This window comes from Poromitra crassiceps (assembly GCF_964638095.1).
Source record: "Poromitra crassiceps genome assembly, chromosome: 4".
Classification (NCBI taxonomy): domain Eukaryota; kingdom Metazoa; phylum Chordata; class Actinopteri; order Beryciformes; family Melamphaidae; genus Poromitra; species Poromitra crassiceps.
In genome coordinates, this window is record NC_139626.1 from 11,265,525 (window position 1) to 11,285,993 (window position 20,469).

The 20,469-nt window shown below is 44.7% G+C and overlaps 1 protein-coding gene across 1 annotated transcript in view; it reads right to left on the reverse strand.

Annotated features, from left to right (window-relative positions):
- Positions 1–253: 253 nt before the first annotated feature.
- The window catches only part of adkb (adenosine kinase b), a 136,384-nt gene continuing 116,168 nt past the window's right edge, over positions 254–20,469 (reverse strand). The window contains exons 7-10 of the mRNA XM_083634681.1: positions 17,691–17,726; positions 13,417–13,531; positions 3,384–3,470; positions 254–675 (exon numbers count right to left, since the gene is read on the reverse strand). Coding sequence (XP_083490807.1) covers positions 551–675; positions 3,384–3,470; positions 13,417–13,531; positions 17,691–17,726 — 363 coding nt within the window. The 3' untranslated portion in view covers positions 254–550. The remainder of the gene's footprint in view (positions 676–3,383; positions 3,471–13,416; positions 13,532–17,690; positions 17,727–20,469) is intronic.

Genomic DNA, 20,469 nt, shown 5'->3' on the forward strand with positions numbered 1-20,469 from the left:
CTGCTAATGAGAGGGGCTGAGCTGTCCACAAATGATTAGCATGACGGAGCCTGTCCTTCATTCAATGATGCTGCGGAAAAAGACACCAGAGTCTGTGCTAGAACATTTTTTGTATTTCTCACCCAAATTGGGTCAAAGAAGTGGGCATACTGTATGTGACTACTTGTCAAAAATAATAATCGTATGTGGATACTGAATGTTTTTGGAAACAGCTGGGTAGTATCCTGGTTAGGATGAGCTAGATGTTGTTTATTTTATTGTACATGTAATAACAACAGTAACATTTGTCTCCCATTTTGTCCAGTCAGAATTGTCAATGATTGAGTAGCATAGCATTCCAACTTAAGGCAAACAAAGCTAGTGTATTGTTTAAATTGTATTAAAACATTTGAGATTAAAGTCTGAGAAGAAGAAGAAGAAGAAGAAAAATTCAAGTTGCAACACCGACTTACTCCGATGGAGTCACTGTAAATATAAAAAATGTACACCAATAGCATACATATACAAGCATCTTAGCAGAGGACAGGGACGTGCACAGTGCTGGGATGCATCAATGGAACTGTGGCTTCTCGGGGAAGGTGCAGCCGACCCGTCTGATGATGACGTTGGCTGCATAGTGTCCGGCCCGGATGCACTCCTCCAGCGCTCTCTCCTGGACCAGCTCGGACAGGAACCCTGGGTGGGCAGAGGAGTCAGGGGTCAGGGGTCAACCGTTTGTTACCTCACAGAGGAGCAGGGGTCAGGGGTCAACCGTTTGTTACCTCACTAATAGATTGGGGGGGAAAGTCGCCATTCACACAAGCCTGGAATGGCATTTGAAATATGGCACGACCCCGTTTCATCCTCAACAGGATTGAAACGACGAGTACTTTATGTGTTGCCATGATCAGTTCATACAGGGTGAAACAGCAGGCTAAATGTCAGGCTCTTATAATCTAGAGACATCACTATGTCACGTACTGTAGGTGGTCTATATATAATCTAGAGACATTACTATGCCACGTAATGTAGGTGGCCTATATATAATCTAGAGACATTACTATGCCACGTAATGTAGGTGGCCTATATATAATCTAGAGACATTACTATGCCACGTAATGTAGGTGGCCTATATATAATCTAGAGACATTACTATGTCACGTACTGTAGGTGGCCTGTATATAATCTAGAGACATTACTATGCCACGTAATGTAGGTGGCCTATATATAATCTAGAGACATTACTATGCCACGTAATGTAGGTGGCCTATATATAATCTAGAGACATCACTATGCCACATACTGTAGATGGCCTATATATAATCTAGAGACATTACTATGCCACGTACTGTAGGTGGCCTATATATAATCTAGAGACATTACTATGCCACGTAATGTAGGTGGCCTATATATAATCTAGAGACATTACTATGCCACATACTGTAGATGGCCTATATATAATCTAGAGACATTACTATGCCACGTACTGTAGGTGGCCTGTGATCTAGAGACATTACTATGTCACGTACTGTAGGTGGCCTGTATATAATCTAGAGACATTACTATGCCACGTACTGTAGGTGGCCTATATATAATCTAGAGACATTACTATGTCACATACTGTAGGTGGCCTATATATAATCTAGAGACATTACTATGTCACATACTGTAGGTGGCCTATATATAATCTAGAGACATTACTATGCCACATACTGTAGGTGGCCTATATATAATCTAGAGACATTACTATGCCACATACTGTAGGTGGCCTATATATAATCTAGAGACATTACTATGTCACATACTGTAGGTGGCCTGTATATAATCTAGAGACATTACTATGCCACGTACTGTAGGTGGCCTGTATATAATCTAGAGACATTACTATGCCACGTACTGTAGGTGGCCTATATATAATCTAGAGACATTACTATGCCACATACTGTAGGTGGCCTATATATAATCTAGAGACATTACTATGCCACGTACTGTAGGTGGCCTGTATATAATCTAGAGACATTACTATGCCACGTACTGTAGGTGGCCTATATATAATCTAGAGACATTACTATGTCACATACTGTAGGTGGCCTATATATAATCTAGAGACATTACTATGTCACATACTGTAGGTGGCCTATATATAATCTAGAGACATTACTATGCCACGTACTGTAGGTGGCCTGTATATAATCTAGAGACATTACTATGCCACGTACTGTAGGTGGCCTGTATATAATCTAGAGACATTACTGTCACGTACTGTAGGTGACCTATATATAATCTAGAGACATTACTATGCCACATACTGTAGGTGGTCTATATATAATCTAGAGACATCACTATGCCACGTACTGTAGGTGGCCTATATATAATCTAGAGACATTACTATGCCACATACTGTAGGTGGCTTATATATAATCTAGAGACATTACTATGCCACATACTGTAGGTGGCCTGTATATAATCTAGAGACATTACTATGCCACGTACTGTAGGTGGCCTGTTTATAATCTAGAGACATCACTATGCCACATACTGTAGGTGGCCTGTGATCTAGATACATTACTATGCCACGTACTGTAGGTGGCCTGTGATCTAGAGACATCACTATGCCACATACTGTAGGTGGCCTGTATGTAATCTAGAGACATTACTATGCCACATATTGTAGGTGGCCTGTGATCTAGAGACATTACTATGCCACATACTGTAGGTGGCCTGTGATCTAGAGACATCACTATGCCACGTACTGTACTGTGATCTAGAGACATCACTATGCCACGTACTGTACTGTGATCTAGAGACATCACTATGCCACGTACTGTACTGTGATCTAGAGACATCACTATGCCACGTACTGTACTGTGATCTAGAGACATCACTATGCCACGTACTGTACTGTGATCTAGAGACATCACTATGCCACATACTGTACGGTGATCTAGAGACATCACTATGCCACATACTGTAGGTGGCCTATATATAATCTAGAGACATCACTATGCCACGTACTGTAGGTGGCCTGTGATCTAGAGACATCACTATGCCACGTACTGTACTGTGATCTAGAGACATCACTATGCCACGTACTGTAGGTGGCCTATATATAATCTTGAGACATTACTATGCCACATACTGTAGGTGGCCTGTATATAATCTTGAGACATTACTATGCCACGTACTGTACTGTGATCTAGAGACATCACTATGCCACGTACTGTAGGTGGCCTATATATAATCTAGAGACATTACTATGCCACATACTGTACTGTGATCTAGAGACATCACTATGCCACGTACTGTAGGTGGCCTGTATCAAAGGTGTTGGGAATTGGGAATGGACACAGAAATCAAGCTGTGTTTGTAGAGAATAATTTGTGCATGTCTGGATCACGCTGTACCTCCCACGAAGGCATCTCCTGCTCCATTGGTGTCCACAATATCATTCTGGTCGATGTCCAGAACAGGGAACATGGTCACCTTCTCACCTACAGTCAGGGCAGAAACAGAGGGGAACACTGCTAATTAAAGGAGAACACCAATGGACACTGGTGTTCCAATTTCTGGCTTATTATCTCCTTAACTGGATATGGCTATTACATTATTCACTGGGCGTTGCACTCGCTCGCCATGGCTTTGTTAGCTTTTGTGACTCGTTTGACCATGCATCACCTGCTCATTGGTCACATGAGATAAAATCCAAGAAGCACAGGCTGTGTTTATGGCTGATACATAACCCGTGTCAAATTATGCCAATAATCAATTTCAATACATACTACTTTATTAATGTCCCCCCTTTGCTGTTTTCTCCCCAATAGAGTATTGCAGGGGGTGACATATTTTTCTAGGCTTAAGGCCCAATTATACTCTACGTTAAAGACGGAGATGGGGACAGACCGAGCCTTCTGTCCGTACTCTGCGTTCATTTCGTGCGTTTTCTGTCCGTCCTCTGAAAGCTTACGGATACGCATGAAACGGAGCAGAGCCACTCACACACTCATACATTTGACTCTCTATTGCCCACTGGTGGAGGTATTGCTTAACATGATACCAACGTGAAAGACGCATGGAAGTATGTGGGCAGTGACGATTACACCGTTTGAAATGGACGCATTTATTCTCGTATGAAAATGGATTATAATTGGGCCTTTGACTAGAAATCGCCGCCATTTTGGTTCATCAGTGGAAAATTCTATGGGGTTTTAGAATGGGGATTTCACTTAAATGCATAAAATAAGGTCTGTGGTTAACAAACGCTTATGGGAGCGCGAATTTGGGTTCAGCAGGATAATCTTCACAAACGTGAATAACTTTGATGCCTTTTGAAGCATTTTCTAAAAATTTGGTTTAAAAAAATGCATTTACATTCCAAAAGTCATTAAAAAGTTATTCACGTTTGTGACGATGATCCTGCTGAACCCAAATTCACACTCCGCAAAGTTGAATGAAAGACAAAGTTGAATATCTGCCAACAGTTTTAGAAAGTATGGGAACCTATAAGCCACAAAAGCTCTGAATCTCACAGCATGCTGTGCGCATTGAACAAATGTCAAAGTGAATTGGAAACCACAGAGATGAGTGGAAAACCTAATGCCACCTACTGTATATTTTTTCCAACGCCTCGGTCAATCAGATGTTGAATTTGTCATGTAAACATGAACTGAGACTTTTGTAAATAAAATACTCTCATATGCTGCAATGGCTTAGAATAAATAGTAGAGGAGTTGAAAGCAAATCCTCGACATCGCAGAAGTTTTCGGCGAGCGCTACGACGAATAACTAACGACGCAAGAACAGTTACGCCGTTTCAATTCAAAAATTGAATCCATTAAATGAGGGTCTCTTTATTATCTTCAGTGGATTATATTGCTTCAATTATCAGTAGCATATGCACTTCAAAGAAACTTCCAGTTAAAAGGGGGGGGAGGGAGAAACAAAAAAAATATACCAGATGACAAAGTCTTGAGGTGTAGAATGACATTAAATCAGCAACTTATGTCAGAACAATCTAAACCACACACACAAGCTTCAAACAACCCAAGGTTTCTGGTGCCGACATGAACCTTCAAAAAGGTGCAGGAGACAAAAGACTGACATGTGGATGAAAGGAACACGGGGAGGCTGACAGACCTCTTATTGAGAAAGAGAGGTTGGGAGTTTAAGCAGACGCGAGGGAAAAAACGACTACAAAAAGTAGTTTAATGAGACCCCCTGCTAATCTAACTATGGCTCACAGAATATCTGAGCTGCAGACAAGACACCCAGCATTATCAATTTGAATACACTCCTGTCCTTGTCTTACAGGGCAATAGGCCGTCGCCTGGCATATGCTCAACACCTGATATTGTTCATGTGAATTACTAAGACACTAACTTGACACAACTAACACACCGATCATTGGCAAAGGAGCGGCATAAAAAGAAAGGAGCGGCATAAAAAGAACATCTTACACAGAAGAATGTCAAGTTGATTCAAGGTGAGGTGATAAATTAAGCTCTTTCAGATAACAAGTGAGACGTTGTCATAATGACATAACAAGCACACATATGGTTTGATTGAACGAGCATTCCCCCTTTTCAGGAAAGCCGCTGATTGTCACTTTGATAACAAATTACAATAGACCGAGATCCTTTTAGGATCAGCTAATTAGTAGCATAACGACTTTGCTTAATTAATGTCGCAGACGAAGCTTGAGAATCCTCCTCCCTCTTGAAATGATTAAGCGCACATCTTACATGAAAAATGTGCTAATAATAAATTATAGTTTGTCATTTACGCCACGGTTAAGAAATTGAAAATCATTAATTGTGATTGCGCGTGTGCGACACGCTACTCAAAACAGAGACCAGGTGCTATGTGGGCTGTGACAGAGAAATCTGAAGCTGGTGCAGTTGTTCGGCATGGGATTTTGCTGTTGGGCAGACCCAGGAACATCAAATACAAAATGCACTGTTTACACACTGGTTAAAGCGAATGGTTCTTCTCTCCAGTGTGGGTGGTGCAGGCTCACATCAAGTAGATGTTCGTCAGTGTGATAAAGAAGACTTCACTGAGTGACTGGCACCATTTTACTACTGTAATAAATTATATGTAATTACAGGGTTATTACTGAGCAAGTTTATGTTATCTTATTAAAATCCTCTAATTACTGTTTAAAATAGGTGGAGATTATGTGTAAGAGCTTGTAACACTCAAGATCTGTCTGACTGTCTGTCTGTCTGTCTGTCTGTCTGTCTGTCTGTCTGTCTATCTGTCTATACACATATACACACACATAGATATTCAAATATTATTATGACTTGACACATGTAAACGCCATGTCCTATTTACAATAACTGGAATAAGTCCATATTCTAAATAAGAAACCCAGAACATGCTAGCTGGGTTACACCGATATGAAGCAGTATATTCTGGCATGTAAACACTATTCATACACTTACTGTATCTATGTACTATGTACACTTATTTATATACTACACTGTTTATTGTTGACTTTGGAAAGCAGTGCATGCGTTTCCATGGAGACACACGCATGACAATAACGCGCCACTAATGAACACAGTGAGCCAACTATATAACGTGAGACCATCTCCATGTATGCAGGTACATGCACAAACTGGTCACTGTAAACAGCATATCCTTAGCCGGGACAAGGCTCATATTCTAAACGCACTCCATGTGGCCTGTATCATGTCGTTGACGGCATTTACAGTAAGCTGAACCGCCATGGCTGGAAACGCTGGCACGGGACGTCCCGCATACCCCAGTCCTCTCCCTTCAATCAGCGTTGCCAATACTTGCACTTTTGCGGCTCGGGAACGTTCACATAACCTCGCCGAGGCAAATTATTAAATTTGACGGACATGTTAGCTCAGGTTACGCTCTAACAAAGAGCTCATTGGCAAAGGTCTGTCATGGAAATGGCAATAAAAAGCTCTCCTGCCAAAGCGCGCTGTGTCTCTGTTGTTACTGGCTTGTAGCACGTCTGAAAACATCGCTTTGCTGAACTCATTTCACTGTAATGAGAGCGGCCGCCATTATTTGCAGTCAATAAAACGTTGCCGTATACGTTCCCCTCGTGCAACACCGGAATAATAGAAAGGTTCTAGATTTGGGTCTGCCTGACAGAGTAAGTGAGCCAGCTTGTGAAAGTGAGGGACTATACTTTAGTACGTGTGTACTTTGAGTTAACCTGCGGACAAGCATTATTGAGAAACTGTAAGGCTGGAAGAATTCAAATACTTCCTTTCAATAAGCTGTAATTGTGTGCTTTTGTTAATTCACTCCTCATAATGCCCTCATTAAGAACCCTTGAATGGTGGTGATTAAACTCGAGACATTCTTTCAACAATTAAGCGACTCCCTTTGAAATGAGTATCAATTAAGCCCTTCATTATTGGCTATTCTTTTTAACGATGCCAATTCACACCACAGCGACGACAGAGAAAATGCCCCCCGAAAATAAGATAAAAAAGCCAAATAAGGTCAACTTGATTGGAAAATGATCATATTAAGCATTGTTTGGACTGTGAGACTATTACATGCTTCACTTCATTCTCTGCCAACAGACAGCGAAGCCGTCTCGACGACAGATTGCAGCAGGTAGAGCAACTGGTTGGCAGGTCATTAAAAATCAACCGTGGCAAATGTAACATTTTATTATCAACACAAATTCAACAATTAAAAGATCACAATAAATCAAGGGCACTGCCAAGTCGGCGGAAATGAGAAATTACTACTTTGCTCAAAGGCACGCTCTCGAGTATACGATGGAGTTTATCTCCGTGTGAGAAACTTGCCCAAGAATACTTGCTGGAACACTTCCTTCTGCGCTCCGGCCAAAAGCTCTGCCTCCGAGAGGAAAACAACATTACCATTTCTTGGCAAAGGTGGCGGGTTAGGGAGCGAGTTGACATTCAATCTGTTTCCTCATCATAACCAGCGTCTTTGCTCACAATTGAGTTAGAAAAAAAAGTCCTACATATGCCCGTAATGACTGTAACCACAGGCAAAAGATCATCGCAAAGCAACATCCTTCAACGAAACATGAAAGACAAACACTTCCACGCGAGATGCCAAGCACGAGAGAGGAGGTCACTCTCGGCGCCTAAGCTGTTAATTGATTCGGTCTATTTTTGAATTTGGAACACAAACATAGCCTTCCCCCCCCCCCCCCTCCCTCCCACAGACAATCTTAAAGATTCTCTCAATTAAATCTTAAAATAATGCCACAAAGTTGAATCCATATCTGGTCAGAAATTACTAATCACTCTTTACTTTTTCGAGCGAGGGGAAATCAAACTATAAAACCTTGACCCTCTCTAGGCAATATTTGCAGCAACCTAACCGCCTCCACCTCATGCGATTAGCATGTATAGATCAGGTCATGCGATTAGCATGTATAGATCAGGTCATGTGATTAGCATGTATAGATCAGGTCGTGTTTCTGCCAGTTTAAATCTGCCTCCCTCGCCCCCCTCGAGAGCCCGAAAAGCCGGCGAGGAGCCCACTCAGGCTTTATCAAGTCCTTATCAGTGATTAGCGCGCCGCAACCCCCGCTGAACGCTCCTTTATTAGATCTCCACAGCGTTCAGGTTCAGGGCACAATGATCTTAATGAGTGCTTTAATGGCTGTATAAGCAAAGAGCCCAGTGTCGTTCAGCGGCCCGTTACCTGCCTGCTCGTGGCTCTTAACCCTTGTACCCTGCTAACCCGATAACCCTTAAACGTCTGCTGGTCCATGTACATGGACCGTGATATTAATTCTTATTTTTGATAGTCTTAATTAATTATTTTTTTATTTTTTATTGATTCTTATCCATTGGTAACTTCATCTCTCATACCTCATATCAACATTTCATGCTCACTGAATTTTAACCCCTCAAATGCCAGTTTACTGTATTTTCTGTACAATAAAATTTTCAGTAGAAAACACAAAATATTATTTTTTTCCCTTCCCATGAATGCCACCTGGTGGCGCTGTGGTGGGATTAGCATAGCTATGGATTGATGACATTTTTGGCGGAGGAATTACTTTATCCCAGCTTCCATCTTTTGAGAATTGCAAATTTGCATTTTTTTAACTTTCATGGATCTTGATATTAGTACTTGTTTTTTATATTTATAAGTAAGTATTTTCTTATTTTTTATCGATCCATATCCGTTCCTGATTCCATTCCTCCCACCTCATATGCGTAGTTGAACATCCTGCTCAAAACACACGCTTGAGCGACACCATTTAGGCCATGAGTGAGGGAGCACAGAACTGGCCTCCATGGATGACGCTCTGACCGCCTCCGCCGCCCAAGGCGCTCCTTCGTGGGCATCGGATGTTACTGTGGCCCGCTGCGCCTCGCAGCTTTTGCCTGTCTCAACGCGGAAGTCATTGAAACCTCTTAGAACGGCAATGATCGCGACAAGATTACACATCTAGAGTCACTTTTTGATGCCGATTCCGAAAATGCTCGTCATGAGTCTCTAAAACGAACGGGCGCGGAGATACGATGTAGTTTCAACTAAGGTAAGTTTTACAAAAAAAAACATGAAACTGCCCATTTTCGACTTCCAGCTAGTTTTCACAAGAAACGCAAATGAGCTTCATCCTATGGAATCAAATAAGGGCCAAGCTTCAAATAATTAGTTTGCACCGGAAAATCCGCGTTCCCAGGTCATATGACCATTTTTCCATGATTGATAACTGCAGGGTACTTTTCATGTAAATCTCCATGTAATTGGTTGCTGTGCTGTGCTGTGTGATGTGCTGGGGAAATAGCGGGGGGGGGCAAACACAATAGAAACTACAAATTTGATGTCTTGAGTCGAACTGAGAGGTGTAAGATCAGAAAAATAATTATTTTTGGGGAAAGTGGCTGGGAGTCGATTTTTTTTTTTTTTTTTTTTGCAAAATTAACATTGAAGTCAATGGGAAAACTATGCAATGGAATTGAAGCCTTGTAACTCAACCAAATGTTCAATAAACCCGAAGGTTAGATATTAAGGTCAAATTTCAAGGTATTTGGTACAGGATGCCCGCTGAAAAAAATTAAATACATTAATTTTGTAAGAATTTCCTGGAGGTCTCAAAAAGGCGGTTTTAATGGGAGTCAATGGGCGTGCCGGTGGACCCCAGCAGACGTTTAAGGAGTATTTGAATTTCTGGGTGCCACGACGATGTTTTTCTAATTTTTTCAACGTGAATTACCATAATAAACCATAAAAATAACCTGTGCTTAATCTTACACTTTTCGCTCCAGGATTTTCCAAATTACACTTACGCGATTATTGCTTCGCACCGGCTGGGTGGACCAGCAGGGTATATTAACAGGCACGTCTGAAGCAGTGGGGTGTTGCAGGGCGGGGAGGGGGAGGGGGAGGGGGGGGGGGGGTCTGATAACAATAACAAATCCACATGTGTTTTTTTGGAGTATCCTAACACAGGGGAAGGCATTCTCCCATCTTTAATCACTATCAAACGCTTGAACATGACACGCAGAGGCTGGCCAATGATCAAGTCCTGTCAGGAGGACAAATTGCGAGCAAAATGAGAGATCAAGTTTATTACAGCCCCGCCTCTGGGAAATGAAAATCTTTAATTCTCTTTTTACATTGACATTTATTTGGCTGGCGTGAATAGCAATGTTCTCACACACACACACACACACACGCACACACACGCACACGCACACACACACGCACACACACGCGCACACACGCACGCGCGCACGCGCACCGATTCCGCTGCACCTACTGTACGAGTGTAACGGCTTCATCCCAATGCTAGCATGTTCAATGACACTGATCACGTTTGCCTTTGTAGATGACATGTGAAACACATTGTGTTTCATGGCGCCTGCATTCATCATGTACTTGATATAAAGTTCACAGAGGCAGCGCGGTGCTGTCTCCACGCAGGAGCAATGAGCCACGCGGGGAGGAAGTATCCATCACTGTGTGAAACACCTCCAACACAATGGATGGCTTCATTTTCCCTTTGAAAGCGCCGGGCTTCTGGAGTTCCACTCAAATATTTCTTTCAAAATAGGAGAAATTAACGTGCAATAACACTGTGCTTCCATAATGAAACATCTAGATTGTTTGTTTGTTGGGGGGGGGGGGGGGGGGGGTGGTAGTGCAGAGGTAGATTCCCTGCCTACCAACATGGTACCTCCTGCTTGGTCGGGGCGTCCATACAGGCACAAATTGGCCGTGTCTGTGGGTGGGAAGCCAAATTAAGGGTATGTGTCCTGTCCTGGTCGCTGCACTAGTGCCTCCTCTGGTCGGTCAGGGCGCCTGTTTAGGGGAGGGGGGGGGGGGGTTGCGAGAAACTGGGGGTAAAAAGCGCAATCCTCCCACGTGCTACGTCCTACTGGGGAAACTCCTCGCTGTCCAGTGAAAAGAAGCGGCTGTCGATTGCACATGTATTGGAGGAAGCATGTGCTAGTCTACAACACAGATCATTGCACATGTGTTGGAGGAAGCATGTGCTAGTCTACAACACAGATCATTGCACATGTATTGGAGGAAGCATGTGCTAGTCTACAACACAGATCATTGCACATGTATTGGAGGAAGCATGTGCTAGTCTACAACACAGATCATTGCACATGTGTTGGAGGAAGTATGTGCTAGTCTACAACACAGATCATTGCGCATGTATTGGAGGAAGCATGTGCTAGTCTACAACACAGATCATTGCACATGTGTTGGAGGAAGCATGTGCTAGTCTACAACACAGATCATTGCACATGTGTTGGAGGAAGTATGTGCTAGTCTACAACACAGATCATTGCACATGTATTGGAGGAAGCATGTGCTAGTCTACAACACAGATCATTGCACATGTATTGGAGGAAGCATGTGCTAGTCTACAACACAGATCATTGCACATGTGTTGGAGGAAGTATGTGCTAGTCTACAACACAGATCATTGCACATGTATTGGAGGAAGCATGTGCTAGTCTACAACACAGATCATTGCACATGTATTGGAGGAAGCATGTGCTAGTCTACAACACAGATCATTGCACATGTGTTGGAGGAAGTATGTGCTAGTCTACAACACAGATCATTGCACATGTATTGGAGGAAGCATGTGCTAGTCTACAACACAGATCATTGCACATGTATTGGAGGAAGCATGTGCTAGTCTACAACACAGATCATTGCACATGTATTGGAGGAAGCATGTGCTAGTCTACAACACAGATCATTGCACATGTATTGGAGGAAGCATGTGCTAGTCTACAACACAGATCATTGCACATGTATTGGAGGAAGCATGTGCTAGTCTACAACACAGATCATTGCACATGTGTTGGAGGAAGCATGTGCTAGTCTACAACACAGATCGGCAGAGGAGGTGGGGCAACGGCCGGGACATCTTGGCAGAGGGGAATTGGCCAAATACAATTGGGGAGAAAACCAGGAAGACAAAACAAACACAAAACACTATTGGTCATGGAGGATATAGTACCTTTAGTACCATTATCTAGTCTATTGCATCATATTTCCTGTGAGAACAACATATAAATGATATATACTTTAATAGCTTGGTGTTTGGAAAAGTTTGTCCCCGTTCTTGCCAACAGTGTGGCGCTGAAGACAACCCATTTGTAGACTGGTGCTGGATCAATGCTGCCGGTGTCCAGGAGGAGTGCTAACAGCGCTGCTCTACTGTTAGCTGTGCTTCTCTCTCCGGTCCCCGGTGATGAGTGATATGTTTTTACCTGAGGCCATCTTCCCCATGTGCACGTCTCACTGCTCTGAACTGCAAGGGCAACGAGGAGAGACACCCCGTGGCTCGCGACCAAGCCCAAGGCTCCCAGCAGTAATCGGAAACCATCATCTCTCCGCACATAGCTTACCCCGGCCACCCCCTGCACAGTTACCATGACACCGGCCTTTTAAAGTCCACTAACAAATATGCCCCCGTATCAAAGACATGCGATTGATTTGAGGACCATGCTGTCAACCTCTCCCCCAAGGTCGCGCTGCTCCAGCGTTACGGAGGGAGGGAAAAAAAAGAGGGAAAGGATGTAAGAGTTGATGCATTAAAAATGGCTGAGGACCGGTCTGGAAGCGGTCCAAGATAAAGTTAGGAGGACTTCCCAAAATCGATGCCTGCTCTCTGCATCCTCCACATGCCTTTGATGCTGTGAAATGAGTGAATGTAAGTGTGAGCAGAGCATTCTGCTCTTTTCAAACATCTGCTGTCAATATCGGAGGTTCACTTCAAAGAAATTACTGATAGCATTCAGCTCGCTTCAGTCGGCAATCTATCATCTATTTAAGACGGCGTTCTGCAATTTTGAGATATGAGGTTTAAGCGAAGGGTAAAGATGGCGAAAAGGAGGCCGAGGTTGGGGTGGCTTCAAGTTGTGCTCAAGTGCAACAATGCGGAGATAAGCAACAAAAAAAATACAGAGTTTTGCCTACCGACAGTGGCGACGGTGTCGTCCTTGCCCTGGGTGAAGACCACCACTCGCTGTCTCTTCTGGTTCTCCTTGGGCAGGTTCTGGGCCTTCTTCGCAATCTCTGCAATGTCATCCGTCTGCGAAAAATACAAGACCAGTAGAGTGAAGTAACCAAGTTTATTTTATCCTCCCCATTTTACATGTCCACCTTCCCCCTGCCTAAGCAGTCCCAATCGCTGTTCCAGCCCCTCTGCTGATCTGCGGAGGGTGTGTAATCTCACATGCCTCCTCCGATACATGTGGAATCGCTAGCCGCTTCTTTTCACCTGACAGCGAGGCGTTTTTTACCCGGGTGGGTGTAGCGTGTGCGGAGGAACACGTTATCCCGCCCCTCCCAGGTCCCCTCCCATGCTAAACAGGTGCCACGACCGACCAGAGGAGGCACCGGTGCAGCGACCCGGACTCTCGTACCCCCACCGGCTTCCCACCCGCCGACACTGCCACTCGGGTTCATAGGAACTTCTGACCAAGCCGGAAGTACCGCTGTCGGGAATCGAACCCGGGTCTCCGCGGTGGTAGGCGAGTGCTTTCACCTCGACACTCCTCAAACACCCCTGAAGTAACCAACGGGTTTAACATCGTCCAAATGAATATACAGTCATGAGAAGACATTTCTGTGGAGTTAATCAAAGATCACGAGTGTGAGTGAGACAGGCCAGGCCTTTGCAATATCGGCAGGGGGATCAAGCGATAATGAAAGTAGATGGGCTATGAAACCATCTCAAAAGAGATCAATAACGGTGGCTCAATGGCACTTGGATGCAGTTAAGAGCGCCGCAAAAATATGAGAATGCCATCTTCACTAAGTGAGATGAAAAGAGCCTCGCGTAAAGATCTCCAGATAAAGCTACTTTTTGTGAGCTGAAGAAGGGATAGGTGGTGCATGTACTGTATCATTCTCTTCCTGAAACAGCCTGGGCCATCTCTCCTCAGCATCTGCACAGAATGGAGATTCGCCGGGAGACGACAGAACTCTCCGGAGTGCTTGCCTTTGATCACGAGAGGGATAAAAAAAAAACACACCTGTCAGTGGTACATTATTATTAACTCATCGTGATGCATTACGAGCGGGTGGAACGTCTTCATCGCCGTCTCGCTAGTGTGTGGGGTGGACTCCACATTCCCGCAATAATACGGCACGCTGAGAGCTAGCGCTAAGGGTCGCGCGACGCGTTCGGTATCATAGCTAACGCTCGAGGACCTTCGGGGGCGGGGGGGGGGGGGGGCGAGCGAAAGGCTGCGGTGATGGGAGTTAATCAGAGAGAGATAGGCTCCATCCTGATAGCACTAGCTACACTGGCTCTCTCAGGCCAAGGAGGTTTTAACACCTCTAAATGCTTCCCAAACGTGCTTTAATCTGCCCTAAGAGGTCCGGGGAGACCTTCGGGCAGAGGGAGAAACGGGTATAACACTCTAAGTAAGTGCTAATGGTGAGGTTAATATAGAGGCTGTTAGCAAGGCAATGGCAAAAAAAAAAAAGCGATTTGTCACTGTGACTGGATGTAACCACAAGCACTCCTCCAGACAGCCAATCACAAGCACTCCTCCAGACAGCCAATCACAAGCACTCCTCCAGACAGCCAATGCTAAACCACATCACGGGTTTGGCACGTTGTCACGCGTGGAGTTTTATGTTCGCCGACATAAAAAAGGCACTAGACTCAGGTTTAGGACCTGCCAGCTGCTAGGGCCAGAGGTGGAAGGGTAAGCATCACGGTTGTTGAGCAGGGGAGGAAATAACAGCACGCACACACACCCATCCACCCAACACACACACACACACACACACACACACACACACACACACACACACACACACACACACACACACACACACACACACACACACACACACACACACAACCCACACACACCCAACACACAACCCACACACACCCACCCACACCCTCACTCCCCTTTGCCTGGCACAAATAGACCACTTACCTGACAACTTCCAATGGCAAAAACAGCACAGAAAAATAATAACGTTCAATGTGAGTGCAAAACAAATTGACAAATGATATGGTCAATTTGGTTCACTGCTGACAAATAACAATAAATATGATTGTGAGGCAATTGATCAGACATAAATCAACAAAGCATGAAATATGAAAGCTTTATAAGGCCGTTAAATTGTGTTTCTCTATTGAGTCCAATGAGAAAATTGATCGTCTCCAATGCAGGCTGCTCGTGAAACACTGGCAGGGAAAGATTCAATTACTGCCACTGTGCAGATAGTTCCTTTGAGCATTTAAAGGAAAGAGATCACAATCGTCATGGTTCAATCAATCGGCCAATCAGGGCAGGCTATACTAAGTGTGTTCGGATCTACTGATTCCTGTTATGGAGAGGATGAGCTTTTTTTTTTAATCTTGTATTTCAGCTGAAGAACTGCTTCTGACGTTTCCCTTCGTTTTCCATCATGTGACAATGCACAGCTTATTGAATTATTTAAATCAGGGCTGTCAAACTCATTTTAGTTCACGGGTCACACGGGACCCAATTTGGTCCTAAGTGGGCCCGACAACGAACATCAATGCATAATACACCTATAAACAACACCTCCACATTTTCCAGTTTCTCAGTGTAAAGAATGAAGCTTACAGGTACATTTGAACAAGACAGTTTCACATAGGGTTATCTCAGCTACCATACACCTATCATGTGCACTACTAACTGTGCGTTACAATTGGCGGCAACTCTTGCAATTCTTCTCTATATTCAAGACAACTGAAAATAGTTGAGCATTTAGTGATGAGTGCAGAACACTTCATATTGTAACTTGCTCCTGAAACCTGGCACCTCTTAGCCTTCACAAGTGCATCAATATTAGATGTCAAATCCTGAGCTTGGAAAATGGGATTGAAGGAATTCACTTTGTGAAGTCATACTATGGGCCTGAGTGGACCCTTTGGCGGGCTGGTTCTGGCCCCCGGGCCGTATGTTTGACACCTCTAATTTAACGTGTGGCATGCAGCATTTCTGGGTCACACATTGACAAGTGTGGAGGAATGATAATAATATCCAATTATAGATCTTAAACATGGCCATGCTGACCATCGACTGTTGTTGAATGTAACTATTTGGCCCTAATTCCATGTGAACCTGTATGGGGACCTGCTCGTACGCACGCACACACCAAGTGAACTTGTCATCAAAAGGTGACAAATTTTGTGGAGGAAATTTCCTTCAACTACAACCGTCTGTAGAAATAAGTACATCCTCGCGCCACACGTTATCTGAGAAATCACATCCATCCAATGCAATTTCACAAGAGTGTTCTGGCAAATCAAGTTGACACAGAAAATGTCAAAGAATTGTTACTACAAGGAGAGTGTACGCTTTGGCCTTTCCATATTCCCCTGCCTTCATCCCTTCTCCTCTCTTCAACCTGTCACTGCACATCACACCTGCATTTCTATTCCAGTCACGTTGATCACACCGTTAGTGATTCTGGATGACAATTATTCACACGGAGCAGAGCCATATTCAAGGCAGCTCTACCTTTGAAAGGGAGACGCCACTTAAAATACCTGAGCCCATTTCGCAAAACCCGAAAGGCAGCCTATTTTCAGTTTTTTTTTATTTCGCATTTAAAAAAGCCGAGTGGAGTGTCATTGCGAATATGCAAAATAAAAGCGCAAAAAAAAAGGAGCGACTGAGTGAACATTCATTTGACACTGAAGAGACAGCCCCACTTCAGGTACTGTACATTCTATGGACTAACAAGCAGTGTAATTCTCATTGACATAATCATCTAGAACCACAGGTGTCTGTAATTTGGTTATTAAAAGACGACCGACTGTGTGCTTCAAATTGGTGTAGTGCTACGTAGCAGGCGAGGTGCCACACAGCAGGCGAGGGGAGACGCAGCATCATCCCCGGGTTGCAATGAAGCTAATGAGGAGAGGCTTTTTAAGCAGGCAACCTGACGAGCCTGGAGCCTCTGCAGAGAGGACGGCTTGAAACCGTGCCCAACTTCTCCGGCTTCCCAAGAGGCTTTTGAAAATTCAATAAATAACATCTGTAGGCGATGTTGGGTGCAGACCGAGCAGAGTGCGTCATAACAGAGAGCAGGCTGAACAAAGAAACCATGACGACTGCCAGGTTTCCATAGCAACTGCTGCAAGGCCTGGAGAGTATAATAGCACATCAATCACTGTCCAAAAAGAACTTCATTATCAGCAAAAATAAACCTTTAGGATCTGTTTAGTGTGCAATTGCTGGTCAACTCACCTCGAAGCCTTGCTCTTTGGCAAACGTGGCCGCTTCCTGAAATAAAAACACATAGGAGGCAGTTAATTATGGGAGGCACAGGCGGAGCAGGATGTCACACTCGCAGACATAACGCACAGACGTCTCACTTCCTGTGAGCGGGCCCCACTCACTCACATGTGTGGCAGTGTCACTTGATAATGGGTAACTGGAGGTGGCCATTGCGATGCCAACTCCTGATTTACTAGGCATGCAGCCCACCCCATTTAATCTATTGCCCCGCTCCAGCTCGCCTTACAACCAGCCGCGGCACGAGATAACGACACCATCTCACCCCCGCGGGGCACGAAACTACCACTGAGAGAGCATCGATATGCTGCTGATACGAGGGGGAATCCCCCCGCAGCCACGAAACTACCACTGAGAGAGCATCGATATGCTGCTGATACGGGGGGGAATCCCCCCGCAGCCACGAAACTACCACTGACAGCATCGATATGCTGCTGATACGAGGGGGAATCCCCCCGCAGCCACGAAACTACCACTGAGAGAGCATCGATATGCTGCTGATACGGGGGGGAATCCCCCCGCAGCCACGAAACTACCACTGACAGCATCGATATGCTGCTGATACGAGGGGGAATCCCCCCGCAGCCACGAAACTACCACTGAGAGCATCGATACGCTGCTGATACGAGGGAATCCCCAACACCCAAATCCAACGCCGCTCACGTCAAATACCCCACCTGCTATATGTGGCTTTAGCCCCGCTAATAACTAGTCCCCTTGCTTCCTTGGGATGCCACAGCAGAAGGGCCGGTGCGCCACTCAATTCAATATGGCCGCCGCAAATCGTGACAGACAACCTCATGGACTAAATTCACTTTTGACCCCCTCAGACGGAGCGATAAGTCGATGCTATGATGCTAAATGATCCAATTATATGGAAAGGGGGGCGGGTGTTTGCGTGACCTTGGGGAGAGGTTGACAACCTGCTCGTCCAACAGAAGGGGAGGAGATGACATGGAACAATGAGGTTACTGCTCCCAGGGGAGGAGCCTCATGGCCCCTCTCTGCCTTGGATCAACCGCACAGCGTCAATTCATCACCCCCACAAGCACACAGACACACAAACAGGCAGGCAGGCAGGCAGGCATGGGGCTAGTCAATTAGGTGCACTACTCAAGCCTTTTATAATGAGCAAAGGTGAGCTAACCCCCCCCCCCCCCCCCCCCCCCCACACTGCCTCTTCAATCTATCCAGCGTTTAGGTCTCACATTTGTTTTCATTTATTTACAACCTGCATATTGACTTTTCTCCTCAGGAACATTCCATCACAGGCGAGTACGAGGCGTCGCGCGTGGGCTACGAGCAGCTTGAGAAATGTCTTGTCAAAACAGAGATATTTCATCTCAAAGTCTTTAGAAAGCCTTTAGAACGACACATGAATGAAGGCTGAATAACAGTGTTGCTGCCGGGCGGCACACACAACGTCTCTCTCTCTCTCACCCGCCCTCGCTCTCTCGTTAGCAAACTGTAGTCTCTCTCTCTCCCTCTCTCCCTCGCTCTCTCTCTAGTTAGCAACTGTAACATTTGTGAGAAAAGCCTTTCAAGAGGGGAGTGTGGGTGTTAGTAGAAAAGATAATTGAAGCAATTTCTATGAGCCACCTGTGTGCAGTGTATAATCCCTTTTAGGAATGTATTAATTTCTATGGGCTGTATGGATGCCTACATCAAAACACCCGGTGCTATAAGCTTTAGCGAACGCTAATGTATTGCTATGATAAATATGCTGGTAAATATGCAATTAATTCGACTGCACAGATGAGCTAATAAAACTGAGCTAATAATGGGCAATAAAAAGTCACTATTGCTTAAGGGGCTCACAAGTGTTTTAATTGATAACATATTTGAGGTACCGGTGCATGACATGTGCTACGTTTGACGTAGCGCTGTCTTGGTATGTTGTGGTAGACAGTCTTCACATGATGGCCCGTAGTGCTTCTTCTACAGCTGTCACTGCAGTGACAAGTGCTCGAGTGACACCTGGGCGGCGAAGTCCTCCACGTCCTAAAGAGACAGCATCTCATTGGTTGGAGATTGCAGCGATCGTGTGCTCTCTCTGTGATGGTCCGCTCTAAGTCTAGGTAAAAAAGACGACTGATGCAGATTTCGGGGCGAAGGGGGGGGGGGGGGGGGGGGGGGCGGTGTCATGAGTTCTCCTCGTTCTCTTCCTTGGGCGAGCGAGGTAGAAGATAACAGGCCAGGCTGAGAGAGAGAGTGTGTGAGATGTTGCTGCTGTCAGAGGCTCGTACAGTCACAGGGATATTTTTAGAGAAGCTTAAGCTAATAATCCAGAGCCCAGTCAGGGGGGCGGGAGCCTACAGTTCTTGCCAAGCAAAATGAGGCAGAAATACACACTTCATGCAAAAAGGGCATTTTTCAAAAGATTCACACTTTATTTTATTAATTTTTTTTTCCTCGAGACTATAAGTGACAGGAGCCAACCATCATGGCATGGATGTATCCTCCATGAGGTTATCCACGAGCTATGGATTTTCTTTTCTTTCGCCACTGAACCACACACACCGCCGAAGCCGCAGACGCACCGCGTTCTTTCCATTCAAAACTATTAGCTTTATCATACATATATCTCACATAACTATTAGCTTTATCATACATATATCTCACAACACACATTTCCTCTCAACTCCCTTTTGGCCTGGACGGCGCTAAACGGGTTTGATAAGGAGGGCCACAAGAAAAGATCAAAGAATAAATTAACACAATCGGAGAAGTT